General features: G+C 45.7%; 1 protein-coding gene across 2 annotated transcripts in view; it reads left to right on the plus strand.

The window, feature by feature from the left end:
* The window catches only part of TEAD1 (TEA domain transcription factor 1), a 147,736-nt gene extending 129,803 nt beyond the window's left edge, over positions 1 to 17,933 (plus strand). For both annotated transcript variants that reach the window (XM_024195971.2, XM_024195980.2), the window contains 3 exons: positions 13,385 to 13,525; positions 15,244 to 15,396; positions 16,097 to 17,933. In XM_024195971.2, the coding sequence (XP_024051739.1) occupies positions 13,385 to 13,525; positions 15,244 to 15,396; positions 16,097 to 16,210 (408 nt within the window). In that variant the 3' untranslated portion in view covers positions 16,211 to 17,933. The remainder of the gene's footprint in view (positions 1 to 13,384; positions 13,526 to 15,243; positions 15,397 to 16,096) is intronic.
* Positions 17,934 to 18,203: the final 270 nt, after the last annotated feature.

The following is an 18,203-nucleotide window of genomic DNA, read 5'->3' on the forward strand; positions in this document are numbered from 1 at the left end:
GTGCTTAGTGCCTGTATAATGGGTCCTGATCCTTGCTGAGAATCCTTAGGTGCTACTGCAGTAAAAATAATAGTAATTTGGTTGTGCATTATGGGCCAGATCTTGCTCCCAAGGAAAGCAGCTTTGACTTTGACCATTAATTTCTGCAGGAACAAGAACAACCCCTAGGAGTAAATACATCTAAAATGAGTGAAAGACTGGTCTCTGGATAGTCACACAGTAGGAAAGAACAATCATTATAAATTAATGCCTGGCTTTATTGCTTTCTTATTTTGCTACATTAACTACCTTAATTTTAAATGCTTTCAGTAGTTTGCATTATGCTTCAAACTGATGAAAGCATGGTCATATGTCAGTGCAACTCTGTGAAACAGAGAATGAAACTCATCTGAAGATGTCTGGGTGATATTAATTGATTTTTTTTTTTTAATGAATGCCTCCATTTGCAGGAATCTGCAATGCAAACAAGCCGTTATTAGAAAGTAATACATATTATAATTAGGGCAAGCTTTTAAAGATGCTTTGAAGTCCTAAACATTTTTGAAATTCAAATTTGGAATGGAAATAAAGGAATCTGCACAATAAAGGGACATTAAATTATGTCCAAAAAAAAAAATCACTGTTTTATAAATGTAAATATATGCCATAATTAGTGGTAAGTAACATGAGTAGGATTGTTGAGTTTATTCCTATTCTTATTTAAAACAGCTGTGGCGTGAAAAATAATTCTGCTTCTCTTTGCAATATGCTGTAACAAACAATTTACCCATGTAGTCAGTGTTCAAAAATGGCTTGTCCGCATGGTTGCCTCCCACCCCCCACAGTTCCTCCCCATGTGCTTGCAGCAGACTTTCTGGACATAGAAATTCTTTGTGTTCTTCATTCACAAAAAAAGTTGTTGCTGCTGTTTTTTATCTTTTAAATATGGTTGTTGTTTTTTTGCAAAAGAAGTGAAGTTTGGAAACTCCCCTGCTCACTCACCACTCCTGATTGGCAAATGATTTGCAGTTCACAAATGTAATCTGTGATGTGGATTAGTCTACAACCAGCATGCAAATGTATTCAGAAGAAATTAGAAATGGAAGAAAGCAGCAGTTCCCCTCCTTTTTCTTCCCCCTCCCCTTTATTTTTAAAACTGGACCCTCTCTGCACAGCGATCTCATGTGGTGCTTTTGCAGGACTTCTTCACAAATTGATACAAGGGCATTAGTGCCTCAGAATCAATAATGAGTCAAAAGGGAAGAGCAGCTGGGAGGAGGGAGCAGCTTGGCCTGTCCATCACAAGCCTAACCATGTGGCAGACCTGGAAGCAATTCCAAAGCTGCAATGTAACTATGTGCCAAGGACCCAGATGCTACCATTGGAAAACATTGCTTCACAATTTGGAATCTCTGCCTTTGATTACTGTTCCGAGAGAAAGAGGGGAGATATAATGTGATCATATGAATGACACCTCTTTGCAGTCAGTAGTAGTTAAACCTATAAGTTGTTAACAATACATTTAATTTTAACTACTGAATGTTTGTGTAAATTATGCTGGTTGCTGCCCAAATACCCTTATGTTACTAATACGTGCTTTTTTCTTTCTGTTCGACGGGGAGAATTTAGAGTCTTTCCCTGCAGTTGTTGCCAATGCTGCCTTTTGGTTAGCCAAACCCATTATGACACAAGCAACCTATCCCCTTCTTGCTGTAGAGACAGAGCAATGATCCATGTGAAGTTGTTGTTTGTTTGTTTGAAGCCAGTTCTGTTTCCGTACGTGCTGTGATGCAGCATGTCAAACACTTGATATTGTTGATATACAAAGTTTTCAGTGCTAGATACTGGCAAAATACATTGTAGTGATGAATGAATCTGTTATATTGTATGTGCATTGCTGTGCAAAAGGAACAAGCGCTTACAAGCAGGGTAGGTCCATCTCCTAAGACTTGTTCAGCGCTTTACAGTTCAGTGATAGAAGAAAATCTCAAAAATGAAACACATAGGTGTCCTTTTTATATATAACCTAAAAATAAATAGTTTGAAAATGTGTGAAGTTATATTTTTAGTTCACTGATCTTATCATTTAAAATCCAAAAGTCCATTTAAAATCCATTATCAGAAGTGTGGATTACACATGATCTAATATGTAAACATATTTGTAAACTAGGTTTTAAAAAGTAACCATATAAAAAGGAAGATGTCCCTGATCTTCCTGAACATGTTCAGAAAGTACCAGGAGAGATTTTTGTAGTTTACTTAAATCTCTGTTAACAATAAAAACAAAGCTGGAATGGAGAGTTAAACAGCTAAACTGGTGGAAAGTACATCTGCCCACTGAAACTCCCACCAAAGATTCAGCTGATTCTTGGGCTTTTTTTTTTTTTTTTACAATAGTTGGCCATATGTTGTGACGCCTGGAAATTATTATTTTCTGAGAGGTTTAGTAAACAACTTTCTACATAATGGGGCAAATCCTGCCCATTCCCTGCAGGCACGAAATATGTGACCGTTGCCAGCGTCGATGCTAGAACGAACAAATCTAGCTGTGAGGACTTCAATGGATGTGTTCAGTCCCTATATCAGCTGTTTTAGGGCTGATTAAGAGGAGGCCTTAAAGAGTGGCTCCCAGATTATGAGATGCACAGTGGCAGAACAGCTTCACTGCTGCTGCTAGCATTGGAAGGGAGAACTCAGCCTCTGACCCATGATGCCCTTTTCTAATATATTTAGTCATGCTGTGCGCACGGACTAGAATTTGGCTTTAAGTAAAGAAAAGGTAGCAGTGAGGCAAACACAACCATGATCTCTTCTTTTCTCTTTAACCTGTGAGCCCCAGTCTATGCTAAGATTGTGTGGTGATAGAGACGATGAGTGGCTGGATAGATATTCACTCTGTGTAGAAATAGCTAAAGAAATATAATTATTTTTTAAAATAGTTTTCTTCCAGTAGGCCCCACTTCATTAGGGTGCATGTGCCTAACTTTAAGCAAGAGAGCAATCCCATCTAAGTCAAGGGGATTTAAGTATCTTGCTCAATCAAAGCCATATTACTTATTATCAGTGGTGGAATCCTCTCTCTATGATACCCCCTCTTTTCTATCACCTCAAACGTCTTCCTTTGTGGTGAGGTGTCATTGCTTTCAGAAAGGAAAAAAGAAATATAATGGTACTGATCCTCTGGTGCAGACATGCTCCTTTCAGGGCAGGATTCATGAAGTGGAAAAGAAGGTTCTACTCCTTTTCTTCACAGCAGTCAACACACGGACCAGCCTCTGCCCTTAGTACTTGCATGCTGTTGCGGCTGGCCAGACCTAGTAGTCAGAGCCAAAATCCTCAGTCATGAGACAGGAGTCAAGAGTCAGCTGGGTAAGGATACCAGGAGGTCAGAAGCAGGAAACAAACTGGAGATCAGAACGAGTCAGGAACCAGAGTTAGGCTGGGTCAGGAGACCAGGGGGTCAGAGACAGGACACAAACTGGAGGTCAGGAACTACCAAACAGATGCCAGGAGTCAAGCTGAGTTGGAATGCCTGGAGTTCAAGTCAGGGGATCAGTAGGGAGCAGAAAGCACAAAGGCAAACAGGGTGAGCCCAGTTGTTCAGACAGTTTCCTGTTCCTGCTGCAGGCTTCAGTAGGGCCAGTCGGCCACTCTGGAACTTTGCCAATCAGACCTCAGGGGCAGAGCCTCACACTGCATCTGGGCTTCATGGGTCTTAGGTTAGCTCTTGCCAGCAGGCTGCAAGGTGGAGGGTCATAGGGTGGCTGCTCTCATGAACCTTGCTGGCCCGCATTCAAGACCCCTGGGTCATGACATTGCCACCTTCCCTTGTGGCTTCTGTGGAAGGCCCAAACCAGGATGGGAGTGAGAATGTTTGCAGCTGGCTCCCAAGTGCATTCTGCCAGGCCATAACTTTCCCAATCAAACAGGTACCATAATTTGCCCTGCTTAATCTTACAGACGAGAATTTTGTGTACAGCATATTTCTCCTGACCCTGTACATACACTGGTGAGGCTGGTGATTGGGCTTTATGAGAAACTGTGTTCCCAATGTATGGTTTTAGAAGTGAGATGTTAAATATAGGGTGCACTCTAAAGGATCAAGGGAGCTGGATGGGGTAGATTTGTTGCCGAATCCAGTAACGGGCCATGGAACCAATAGTATAGTTTTTGAGAGGGTCTGTCCGTGTGGAGATGTTCTGTTGAAAGCCATATCTGTTCTCCTACAGAATAGGGGGAGGGGTCCTGTTGTCTACATTTGTCTGCGTACCTTTTGGAGTTCTCCTTGCTCTTTTCAAGGTGTCCCTTCACCACCTCTTGGACCTGATGGATGTGTTGTACTAGCTCTGAGGCAGATGTGTTGGGGGGAGGATGTGGGTAGTTGTGGGTGAAATCAGGTGTGGTACCCATAGTTAATAAAGAAGAGACTGTGGCTTGTGGATGCATGGTCCACATCATTGCACAAGAAAATTCTGCATAGGGAAGTAGTGAAGACCAGTCACCCTAGGGATGGTTGATGTCATAAGTATTATTTGAGGATCTAGTTGATTCTTCCTGTTGGACTGTTTTACTGAGGATGGTAGGCAGAGGACAGTTGTGCATGGACTGCTAATAAACATAGGGCCTCGTACCAGAAGCAGGCAGTAAACTTTGGCCCTTGGTCAGAGGTGACATGATCAGAAAGTCCATGAAGATGGCCTACGTTGTTTATCCTCTGTGGAGGGTAAGCACGTGCTGGAATGAAGTAAGCCATTTTATAAAAGCAATCTACCTCCATCAGGATGATAATGAAACCACTGGATTTTGGTAGTTTTACCACAAAGTCCAAGGAAATTGCCTCACTGGGCTGAGAAGGAGTGTCCAGAAATTGGAGAAGACTGCAAGTTCTCTGGCATGAGATCTTGGTGTGGGCATGCACCTTGCAGGAATCTACAGAGGCCTCTATCTTGGGGCATACATGGGGCCATCAGAAGAAACGGGATGCTAATTGTCAGGTGTTATATCACGCTAAGTATCTTGCAGGTGGGAGTCATGGCACAGTTGAAGAACTGCTACTCTCACAGGTCCTGAGGGAACACAGATGTGATCTTTTACAAACGTGATCCCCTCCCAGGTGTCATACAGGTCTCTGTTGGTATGGCCATCTCATAAGACAGAATTCCAGAGATAGACACAAAGCAGATGCATGGGAGCAGGTCCTGGCAGTAAGTCACATTAAGTAAATTATGAGACTTCAGAATGTGGGCTGGTTCCAAACTGGGGCCTTATGGGTCAGAGCCATATCTTCTTCTTCGAGTGCTTGCTCATGTCCATTCAACTTAGGTGTGTGTGCTCGCCACATGCACTGGTGCCTGAAGTTTTTCCCTCAGCAGTATCCATAGGGGACTGGCTCTGGCACCCCCTGGAGTGGCACGCACATGCCACGGTATATAGGGTGCTGCCGGTCCCCCCCACCCTCAGTTCCTTCTTGCCACCAGTGACGGTGCAGTAACTGTTGCTGCTTCAACTAGTGCTGTTGCTGCTTGTTCGTACAAACTAGATATTTCTTGTATTATAGTGTATATAGTTTTCTGTTACTGTTTATAAATCCCTTAGCTATAGTTAGAGACTTCGTAGGTCCCGAATGGGACTTTGTCTCGGGACGGGGCATGCCCCCGTGCCCAGGCTTTAAACCCTGTGATCGCTGCAAGAGGCCCTTACCCGTTAGTGATCTACACAGCAGCTGTCTGCGTTGCTTGGGTGAAGGGCACATTAGTGAAAGTGCAAAATTTGCAAGTCCTTCAAGCCAAGGACTAAGAAGGAGTGTGATATTCGTTTAAGAGCTCTCCTTATGGAGTCAGCCCTCACCCCGACACCGGAACAACACTCCAACTCGGCGCTGAGTGCCGTGACCTCAGTATGCAGCACCCCACCGCGACCGTCCACTGGCTGGCACTGGTCCCTATCCATGGCTCTGACCAAGAAGGTGGTGTGAGGCCAGTCTCCAACCTCCCGCAAAGGAAAGGATAAGACTGGGTGTGAACAAGGTCCCATGCTGGGCAACTCTTCACCCACGTTGAGATCTCAAGCCCAAGCTCTGGTGAAGCGATGTAGCCCAACCCGCTCCCCGCTGGCTACCCCGGATAGCGGCAGAGGCCTCCGTCAGCTCCGGGTGCTGTCCACACCAGAGGCCCTGCAGGCAGCACAGGAGATCGTGTCCCTCCTGGTGCTGCCCACACCAGCTCCTGCGGTTCCCTGGTCACGGGGTAAACCCGTGTTCGGACCACTTCTGTCCCCACCTCAGCGGCACTGTTCACTATCACGGGGGACGTCCCGCAGTGCTCACCCTCCCGTAACCACCACGCATCTGACCGCAAAAGGCAGATGCAGCTCAGCCCCATTTGGTCCCCGGGCCTTGGGCACGGGCAGAGAGGCTCGAGGCACAGCTCGCCAGCCACTGGGCGCAGATCTTTGGAAGTATGCGCCCCCCGGCAGGAGTACCAGTCCTGGCACCCAGTATCTCCGAGACCACGGTACCGCTCCAGGGACCTGTCGAGGAATCGATGGTACCATTCCTCGGACCGTCGCCAATCCCCTAGGAGGGCATCACTGCGTGCGGGCATTTCCTGGCACCGGGCCCGTCGCAACTCCCGGTCCCGCTCCTCATCCTGATACCTTTCATCAAGTGCGAGTCATAGATCGCTGGCTCTAAGCCGTCGTGGATCCATCGAGCGTCACCGGTCCCTAAGAGCGCACTCCAGATCAGACTCCAGGCAGAGTGACCAGTACTGGTCGGACAGAACCACCGTTCTGCTCTATCCTGGTCACCTGGGAGCAACCACTCGAGATCCAGCCCTGGTTCGGAGCGAGGTTCCCTGACGGCAGGACAAGCTCTGGTACCAGCACTGAACATTGTCAGCACTGAAACCGGCCCTGTGGCCTCAGGCACAGTGGCTGGCACCATGATACCCATGGAACCCATGGGGGTTCACCCAGCCCTCCAAGGCCGCCTGCTCGATGTCCAGAGCCTCAGAGAGACCAGCTGCCTCTCTCTCCCGCCCTCCTCCAGTGCATGAAGCCTCGGGCGTGAGGACCCCACAGGTCCAAGAGGGAGCATGGGAACAAGCCACTGGGCCACCAATGGTTGTGGAGGACCCTATGGCGCCGATATCTTCCTTGTTGTCACCTGACAAGACTATAATGGGGTCCCCTTGCCCAGTTCCTCTGGATGACACTAAAGCGCACCAGGAACTACTGAAGAGAGTCGCTGCCTACCTGGGTCTTCAGGCAGAGGAGTTAGAGGAGCCCTCAGACTCTCTTTTCGATGTCCTCTGCTCCACAGCACCAGCCAGGGTGCTCTGCTCCTTCATGATGGTCTCTAAGATCTCCAAGAGGGCTGAGGGCAAGTACTTTGTGCCATTCAAGGGCCATGAGTACCTGTACACCCACCCTGCTCCCAACTCCCTAGTGGTAAAAGCGGTTAACCACAGGGAGCAACAAGGTCAACCCGGGGCTACCCCTAAGAACAAAGACTCTAAGAGACTAGACTTGTTTGGGCATAAGGTTTATTCATCCTCTAGTTCCAGTTGAGGGTGGCCAACCATCAAGTCCTCCTGGGATGCTATGATTTTAACATGTGGCAAGCCATGGCCAAGTTCAAAGTCTCTCTTCCTGAAGCTTCTAGGAAGGAGCTCCGGGCAATCATGGAGGAGGGCACGACTGCGGCCAGGGAGACACTCCAAGCGGCGTCGGATGCAGCGGACACTGCCGCCCAGACCATGGCCTTGGCCGTCACCATGCGCCAGGCATCCTGGCTGCTCCTCTCTGGCTTGACCATGGAGGCTCAGCAGTCGATGTAAGACCTTCCCTTCGATGGGAAAGCCCTGTTTGTGGAACAGACGGACAATAAGCTCCATGGCCTAAAGGACTCCGGCACAACACTTAAAACGCCTGTATGTTCCCGGCCCGGCCCGCAAATGGTTCAAGCCGCAGCAGCCTCAGAGCCAGGGGAGCCACCCTTGCCAGGAGCCTGCCCATAAGAAATCCAGAGGCTACATGCAGCGTCCTAGCCAACAGCCTTTGCAGGCCTCTCAGTCGAGTTCGACCCGCAAGAAGCAGGTGGGCAAGTGCTCATTTTGAGGGTATGCCCAAGGGCGATCTACCAGACTGTTCCCAGGATCCTCCCTCCCCTATTTTTGCCAGCTGCCTTTCTCCTTTCCTCCCTGACTGGGCATCTATAGCATCGGACCGATGGGTCCTCAGTATGGTGGCGTGGGGTTACACCCGTCACAGGATCACGGTCGACTCTTGCACCCCAACCTCTCATCCCTCCACCTCACGGCATGGATGTTGCATGGCTGAACCCTGAGGAATGGGCCTGTTCGGAAGGGGTCCAGAAGGCCCTCCTGGAGAGTAGAAAGCCCTTGATTAAACACACTTACTTGGCAAAGTGGATGAGGTTCTCCCGCTGTGCGGCCGAAGGGGGCACCTCCCCTTCGTATTCTTCAGTGCAGTCGATCTTAGACTACCTGCTTCATTTGAGGAACCAGGGCCTGGCACACTCCTCTATCAGGGTGCATCTGGCAGCCATTTCCGCCTTTCATCCGCCAATCGAGGGGCAGACAGTGTTCTCCCATGACATGACGGTCAGGTTCCTCAGAGGCCTCGAGAGACTTTTTCCTCAAGTTAGGTCCCTGGCCTCTCAGTGGGATCTCAACTTGGTTCTGTCCAGGCTCATGGGCCTGCCCTTTGAGCTTTTGGCCTCGTGCTCCCTGTCTGACCTATCGTGGAAGGTAGCTTTCCTGGTGGCGGTGACGTCAGCCAGGTAAGTCTCCGAGCTATGGGCCCTGACCTCAGAACTGCCATACACTGTCTTCTATAAGGACAAGGTCCAGCCACCTGGCCTTCCTCCCCAAGGTGGTGTCTACTTTCCACATGAGCCAAGACATCTTCCTTCCAGTCTTCTGCCCTAAGCCCCATGAGACTAGTGAAGAGAGGCGCCTTCATGCTTTGGACGTAAGAAGGGCCCTGGCTTTCTACCTAAAGCCAAAGCCTTTCCGTAAGTCAACTCAGCTTTTCATCTCTACAGCTGATTGGATGAAGGGCCTCCACACAGAGGATTTCTAACTGGATCACCTCTTGCATTTGGACCTGCTATGAGTTGGCGGGAGTCCCTCCACCACCGATCGTCAGAGCCCACTCGACCAGAGTGCAGGCATCTTTGGCGGCCTTCCTGGCACACTTCCCGATCCAGGACATCTGTTGAGCCATGACGTGGTCCTCGGTGCTCACGTTCACGGCCCACTATGCCATCACTCAGCAGGCCAGGTATGACGCTGGGTTCGGCAGAGCTGTGTTGCAATCTACACATCCGTGAACTCCTACCCACCTCCGAGGGTACTGCTTGGGAGTCACCTAAGTTGAATGGACATGAGCAAGCACTCAAAGAAGAAAAGACAGTTACCTTTTCCATAACTGGTGTTCTTCGAGATGTGTTGCTCATGTCCATTCCACAACCCATCCTCCTTCCCCACTGTTGGAGTTTCCGGCAAGAAGGAACTGAGGCTGGGAGGAACCGGCAGCGCCCTATATACCGCGGCATGTGGTGCCACTCCACGGGGCGCCAGAGCCAGTCCCCTACAGATGCTGCTGAGAAAAAAACTTCCCTCACCGGTGCATGTGGCGAGCACACACACCTAAGTTGAATGGGCATGAGCAACACATCTCGAAAAACACCAGTTACGGAAAAGATAACTGTCTTTTCAGGACGTGGTGTCGGCCTTGCAATTTCTGGTTCCAGGGTGGTAGGTCAAGGTAAAGTTAATCTGGGCGAAGAATAGGGCCTACCGCAGGCTTAGGGCTTAGGGCCTGGTCCTGCACAGGTATTCCAGGTTCTTATGGTTGGTAAACACTTGGACAAGATGGTGGGCCTCTTCCAAATAGTGTCATCATTCTTTGAAGGTGGTCTTAATTGCCAGGAGCTCCTTGTCAAGAACTCATAGTTTCACTTAGCCAGCTTGAGCTTCCTTGAGTAGTAGGCGATGGGGTGCAGTATTTGCTTGGGTCCAGGCCTTTGGGAGAGGACTGCCATGATTGCCAAACTAGAGTCATCAGCTTCCACAACAATAGCTTGTGTCACATCTGGGTGGGCCAATACTGGAGCAGTGGAGAAGGTAAGCTTCAACTGCTTGAATGCATGCTGGAATGCATGCTCGGCCTTGGGGGACCAATGGAACTGGGTGTTTTCCCAGAGTTGGGCATTTAAGGGCTTGACATTTTCAGAAAAATTGAAAATGAACATCTGGTAGAAGTTCGCAGAACCTAAAAAACATTGTATGTCACGCACATTGCGGAGAGGGTGGGGGTGCCCAGTCACAAACAGCCTGGACCTTACACAGATCCATCTTGATTCCTTCCAGGGACAGGATGAAACCCCAGGAACTCAGTTCAGGTCTGATCAAATGTGCACTTCTCAAGTTTAGCATAGAAACCACTGTGTTGTAGTCTCTCCAGGACTGTGCTGATATAAGTGGTGTGTTGGTCCAGATCGTCTGAGACAATCAGTACATCATCTAAGTACACTGCTACAAACTGGTCCAGTAGGTCTCATAGCACGTTGTTAATAAAGTTCTAGAACATCACTGGGGCATTAGTCAGTCCAAATGGCATAACTAAATATTCAAAGTGGCCATAACAAGTCAAAAAGGCAGTCTTCCATTAGTCCCCCTTGTGAATACAAACAAGGTTGTAAGTTCCCTAAAGATCCAGTTTAGTGAATATGTGGGCAGCTCCATGCAATCCAAGAACTCAGGGATCAGGGTAGCAGGTAACAATTCCAGATTATCTGATTTAGGCCTTAGTAACTGAAACAGAGGTGGAGGCTGCCGTCCTTCCTTTTTACGAAAAGGACCGGGGCATCGGCCAGTGAAGTCGATTTGCAGCTGAACCCCCAGACCAGGTTCTGTTGGAGACATTCTCACCATACTGACAGTTTGGTTTCTGACATTACATATATCTGCCCAAATGGTATCTTCGCCCCTCGCTGCAGTTCTGTGTGGTAATCGTAGTCCTAATGTGAGTGGAAGTTTTCCGCATTGTTATTCTCAGAGACGTCAACCTAGTTGTGATACTTGTGGGGGGAGTTCCAGAGTTCACTCAGTGCAGTGGTTCTCAACCAGGGGTACGTGTACCCATGGGGGTATGGAGAGGTCTTCCAGGGGTCATCTAGAAAGTTGCTTAGTTTTACAACAGTCTAGGTAAACAGCACTAGCAAAGTCAATACAAACTAAAATTTCATAAATGACTTGTTTACACTGCTCTATGTACTATACACTGAAATGTAAGTACAATATTTATATTCCCACTGATTTATTTTATAATTATATGGTAAAAATGAGAAAGTAAGCAATGTTTCAGTAATAGTGCTGTGACGCTGTTGTATTTTTATGTCTGATTTTGTAAGCAAGTAGATTTTAAGAGAGGTGAAACTTGGGGGTACATAAGACAAATCAGACTTCTGAAAGGGGTACAGTAGTCTGGAGAGGTCGAGAGCCACTGCCCCAGTGGGTGCTTCCATAGGGGTGACTACACCTACTTGAACCTTCTTGAGTCTGGGTGCAATGTTCTCTGGTCCCTGGCCATGCTGTCAGTAGACTTCCGACAGGAAAATGACGTACTCTTTTTCCACTCTGTATCTGTCACGAGGTGGTGAAAGTGCACTGCATAGGAGGCCACTGCTTCTTGCTCCTGCCTCAGGGTGGCCTCAGCCAGTCAGGCTCAGTGCAGGTAACTGAAGACAGTTGACGTCAATTGGAGAAAGCCTTCCCCGTTGGACAGCATGGGGCTATGGCCTTTTAGCATGGGGGATGCCCAGTGTAATAGGTCTCCTGCCAGCAGGCTGATTACAAAGCCACCTTGGCCAAGTCAGAGGAATAGATTTGGAGCCTTATCAGAAACAGACAGCGGCACTGGTTCGTGAATCCCTGGAACCACCAGCTGTTCCCATCGAGCTGTTTGAGCAAGGGTATCACAGGCCCCTTTCAGGCAAGCTGCTGTAGGCTGTGTTTGCAGGCCAGTGTTCTCGGTGCTGGTCTGCCTCACTTGGTCCTGCACCTGCTGGTTGTCCAAGGTCAACTGTGCAACTTGGGCCTGCAGTGCTTGATCATCCACCCAGTGGCAAGAGGTCCATTTGGGCAAGTCCAGTGCTTCTGGTGGCCGTAGATGTGCCACTGGGTCCATCCTTGGTCCCGCAGGGTTACTGAGGTACAGACAAGCTGCTATGGCTGAGTTGTGGGCAGCCAGACCTAGTAGTCAGAGCCAGAATCCACTCTCATGGGAAAGGAGTCAAGAGTCAGCTGGGTCAAGATACTGGAAGGTCAGAAGCAGGGGACAAACCAGAGGTGAGGAACCACAAGTCAGATGCCAGGAGCCAAGCTGAGTCTGAATGCCAGAAGATCAAGCTGGGGAAGCAGGAGCCGATAGTAGGAAGTGCAAAGCACACAGTCCAGAGCAGGCTAAAGTCCAGTTGTTCACACAGCTTCCTGTTCCTGCTGCTAGCTTAAGTAGGACCAGTGGGCCAGTCAGATGCTCTGGGAATCCACCAATTGGACTGAAGGGACAGGTGCTCACACGGGGGCTGGACTTCATGTGTCTCGGGTAAGCTACTGCCAGCAGGCTGCCAGGTGGAGGGTTGGAGTGTGCCTGTTCCCATAAACCTTGCAGGCCCAGGCTTGAGGCCCATCATGACATATGCCACTCCCATTCACTTCAGTTAATTAATTGTCTGTATCCACGGGCAGAATTAGGGCTCGTCTACACTTACCAGGGATTGACGTGCGGTGATCGATGCATCGGTGGTTGATTTAGCGGGACTAGACCCGCTAAATCGACCGCAGCTCGTTCTCCCGCAGCTGTACTCCACCTGAATGAGAAGCGCAAGGGGAGTCGACGGGAGAGCGTCTCCTGTCGACATAGAGCAGTGTGGACCCCGCGGTAAGTAGATCTAAGTACGTCGACTTCAGCTACGTTATTCATGTAGCTGAAGTTGCGTAAGTTAGATTGATCTCCCGCATAGGGTAGACAAGATCTAAGTGGGCCTATAGTGAAGAGGAACAATGGGTCTTTTAATGATAGGTGTGCAATTGTTTTGCTGCTTATAGTTTGAAGAAATTATCACTTCCCTAAGGTTTTTACTCTGACACTGAACTTAAACCTGTGAAAGAAATGTATTTTTACTTATTAAAAAAGAACACCTGGGTTTTTCTTTCTCTCTCTTTAACTCTGTGGCAGTTATGTTTATAGACTTGCCTCTTTCCCTCCCCACTTTTGGTAGGGAAAAAGAGGTAGGCTGAGAGTTAATTACTGCTCATTACTGTGGCCCTGCTAGATGACAAAAATAATATTCAACATCTGTTACTTTTCCCTGCAGGCTGACTTAAACTGCAACATTCAAGATGATACAGGAGCATTTTATGGAGTAACTAGCCAATATGAGAGCTCAGAAAACATGACAATCACCTGTTCCACCAAAGTCTGCTCATTTGGAAAGCAAGTAGTAGAAAAAGTAGAGGTAGGATGTACTTCTGGACGGCGTTACTCTGCTGACTCATGATATCATACAGTACATTTCTGCCGATGTAATGGCAGTACACAATGGAAAATTGACCTGATTTATTTTACTTAATCCTCTTATCTCACTTTCCTACCCTCCTCCAATCTTTCTTGAAGGAATGTTTTTCCTTCCTGATAGTGCTTAGGTTAGTTTGAATTACTGTGTTTGTGGTGACACTAGTGAAAGTAAAATCCCAATTACTTACTGACTTAGGGTACCTTTTCCATCCTTCCCCTGGCAACCACTGTCAACACTGCAACGTACCTTCAGCTGGGGAGCCTGGAACTGACGCCAGTGCTGATTCCTGCATCTCCCCAGCAAAAGAGCGATGAAGCAGAAATAGGTTTTCTCCCATTTTCAACTGGATGCATTACTTTCATGACGATTCAGACCCACATTTGGCCAGACCTGTAACCTCTTTGGAACCATATTAAGATGGCAAACAGCTCCCACTGTCTAGATTTCTGGGTGTTAGAAATGTGTAGTGTGATGGGTTTCTTCCATGCCCACAATAATTTAACCTGGTGAAGTGCACACTTTCTACAGACACCATTGGCCTTTGGATGAAAAATAAGTTTGCAACATTGTTTTACCTTTGGGGTACAATGGCTGCTTTTTTTTTTTAAGGCACAGCACTGTATAGTTTAGTTGGTTAGGTATTGGGGGTGGGGGGTTGTATTGTGATGTTACAATGATGTACCTTGTGTTTAATGTAGCACTCTCCCCCCCCCCCCATTTGTTAGCTACATTGCAGTTGTGGCACAGTGACTTCCAGTTTAAAGCTGTAATTTTTAAGCATTTATAGAGGCAGTGGCTGCTGTGCAGGCCCTATTTTTGCTATTGTGGTCCCCATAAATGGTGACCACCAAAGAACAACAACTTCTGGCATCACCTCCACTATCCCAATCCTGGCTGAAGTCAGCAGCCCAAGAAGTCCAGCCAGCCATTGAGAACTATTTATCATGACAATAGACAGTTGCGGGGTGAAGGGCAGGAAGGCACTGAATCACAGACCCATCTAGCGTGACCAGATGTCCCGATTTTATAGGGACAGTCCCAATTTTTGGGTCTTTTTCTTCTATAGGCTCCTATTACCCCCCTCCCACTGTCCCGATTTTTCCCACTTGCTGTCTGGTCACCCTAGACCCCATCCCCTTAGTGGGATCTGTTGGGCCAGGTACTAGTCTATTCTCCCTCCTTCCATCACAGTTGACTCTTTTCCTCTGATGCAGACAACTGCTTAGTGAGTCATATAGTAATTAAAATATAACATTAAGATATGGGTAAAATTACTCCCTCTTGCTTCCTTTGTACCCAGTCATCTTTAAACTGCTTTAAAATCATTGAAGATCAAGTTTGCTGTGAAGTTTCTTTCTCAATGCATTTATACTCACTTGAGAGCTAGCTTATACAGGCCTCATCCTCTGTTATTTAAAATTAGAAACTTGGAAATAAATCAAGATTGCATACCCAATATATAATTTCCTAAATTAGGCTATGGAAGGAGACTTGTGTGATAAGACTAGCATTTCAGATCAACAACTCCACTTTGTACATGTTGTTGTTTCCAAGCTAACAAAGAGAACCAACCCAACATTTTGCATTCTCTCTATTGATCACTGTAGAAATATATTTGTTGGTAAATATTCTTAAAATGTTTTTCATTTTCTATTTAGACGGAATATGCAAGGTTTGAGAATGGCCGGTTTGTGTACAGAATAAACCGCTCTCCAATGTGTGAATATATGATCAACTTCATACACAAGCTCAAGCATTTACCAGAGAAATATATGATGAACAGTGTATTGGAAAATTTTACAATTTTGTTGGTAAGCATTCACTATTCTTTACTGACTGAGTCTAAAATATGTTCTGTTTTTGGCAGGGGTCAATTAACTTTTAAATTAAGGACCAGACTCAGAAACCCTTACTTATACAAGGCCAAGTGGTCCTATTGACTCAGTAGAACTATTCATGGAGTTAGATCCTATTCAACCTGAGGAAGAGTGATAGAGTCTAGTCTCAAAACATAAGGCTGGAACATTGTTTCCCAAAAGTGGGGTCTCAGTCCTGTGGGAGGACACAAAAGGCTAGCTGGGGTAAGACCTCTCAGTTGTTTTCCAGCTTACTTTTTTTCATATGTTTTTAAGTAACTGTCTAGCTGTTATGATTGCAAAGAAAACCCTCAAAACAGGACCTTGGTATAAACAGTGCAGCGATGTTTGCCTTAATTTGCAGAGAGCCTGAAACAAGCTCCGTGGTGTAAAGTGACCAGTTCATTTCAGTGGGTGCTAACTCCATTGCCAGTGGTGATACTTTAAATGTCATCATTGTTAACTATTTCAGTGCTCATCGAAGCATGTAAGAAAGGAGAGGAGTAGCACAGTATGAAGATCTAAAGTTTGAGAAACACCAAGTTACAATTATATTTTCTTCTCTTTTCAAACCTACAATATTTTTTTAGTGCAAATCCTTTTTTCCAAGTTTATAACACTACTGTCTACCTTTTCTCTCCTCCTCCCCCCGTAGGTTGTAACAAACAGGGATACACAAGAAACCCTACTCTGCATGGCTTGTGTATTTGAAGTTTCGAACAGTGAACATGGAGCACAACATCACATCTACAGGCTTGTAAAGGACTGAGCAGTTATTTATATATACACTTCATTACACTTCTTTATCAAAAACACAGACTGTAAACCTCAACACTAAGTGGCAGTGCCTCTGGCCCAGCTTTCACCCACATTTTTCTAAATCCCGTTTTAGTGAAGTCATTTTTAATGTGTTCATATATAATTGTAGCTGTGAAATTCTGGTACAGTTGTAAAAAATTCTTTCTAAAACTAAGTGTTCTTCAAATTTGTAAACGACAGTTCTTTGGGAAGACTGTATTTAAGAACCTAATGCCTTTGTCTGTGGAGGCTTATTTTTAATTGTGATAGAAAAATGTAAGACAGAGCATTTGCCGTGGGGAAAACTTACAGCATTTATAAGAATTTATTTAGGGTTTTGTTTTGTTTTTTTCCAAAATAAAATACTTATTTTACGATGCAAATGAAATTGAAATGAATCTTTAACTATAACTGTAAATTAGTACACAAAGTTAATAATCTTTATAGAATTATCTTTGTAACTAATTAGAGTGGAAGATACGGACGAATGTAATTCACTAAATTATTTTTTAAAATGAAACATTTTTTCTGTTTGAAACCAAATGATAAATATAGCCTTAAGAAATGCCTGATAGAAACAAGCAGGTCCTAAAATTAGGCAAATTTTGTATTTTTTTTCTCAATGTTAAAACTAATCTTCTAATTCATTAAACTTTCCAACAGGTATTGCAGAGAAAGAGAACATCATCCCTTATACTTAACGTATCTAGTGTATTTTTAAAAATATAAAGTTGTGTTGTACTAATATGGAAATTTGATTATTTAATGAAAAAATGATGGCTCATTTTGCAATAAGTAGGTAAATACTGAAAATTTAGACTTACATTTTATGTAGTCTTGTGTGTGCAGTTATATTTTATACGGACAACTATATTTTCTGTTGAGTGAAAAATTTGCAATACCGAAATTAACAAACATAGGGGGAAACAATTGACATTATTACTGCATTGCGAATAATCTGTAAACTGCAAGCTAGAAAAAGTAATGTGGTTGAGAGAAGAATACGTAGGCCAGTAAAAGCCTCATCAGCTTTAATGTCGTAGGGATGCTAGAAAATCACAACCATCATCAGGCAAAACAGATTTGAAGGGTTATGTTCTTCCTTTTCTCATTCTTCATGATGTTCCGGCACATATATTATCCCAGTTCTGTCTCCAGTCTCAAACAAGACATGGTGCATTTAGTACTAGTAGGCAGGGCATGTAGGACACACCCATCAATACCACTTAGGGTCTGATTGCCTTTCACATCCAGAATACACACATGTGCAATGTTCATCCCTCTGATTAATAAACTGAAAAGTAGGTAGTTCAGAGAAGATTCTATCATAGAGTGAATTGAAGAGATTTTAATACTAGCAAGGATTAAAAATGTAGTCATGGGTGTGAATGGTTTTCTGGGATACACATGTATCCCATGTTCTCTGATTCTTATTGGCACAGAAATGAGGAGAAATGGGTTATAATGGGAAATAACTAGGCTAAAACAATGCAATCCATTTGGCAAACCACAAATCCTAACAGGACATATCAAACACAGGTTACAAGATAAGATGCATGACTGCTGCAAACATCCAAAAACCACATTTGTCAGGGGCTCGGTAAGTCTTGGGGAGTTTTAAGAATTAATGGAGATATCCTATCTCCTAGAGCTGGAAGGGACTTTGAAAGGTCATTGAGTCCAGCCCCCTGCCTTCACTAGCAGGACCAAGTACTGATTTTGCCCCAGATCCTTAAGTGGCTCCCTCAAGGATTGAGCCCCTTAAGGATTGAACTCACAACCCTGGGTTTAGTAGGTCAATGCTCAAACCACTGAGCTATCCCTCCCCTAAGTAAGGTACAGAAATGTGTTTCAGCAGTTCCTTTCTCAGCTGCAGTTTTCAGGCATGTGCCTATGTGTAATTAGAAGCTTGAATTTGCCTCCAGGTATAATATATTGGTTACAGTTTTAATTTTTATGGCCCT

The sequence above is a fragment of the Terrapene carolina genome, unplaced genomic scaffold (assembly GCF_002925995.2).
Source record: "Terrapene carolina triunguis isolate 2854851 unplaced genomic scaffold, T_m_triunguis-2.0 Scaffold96, whole genome shotgun sequence".
NCBI lineage: Eukaryota > Metazoa > Chordata > Testudines > Emydidae > Terrapene > Terrapene triunguis.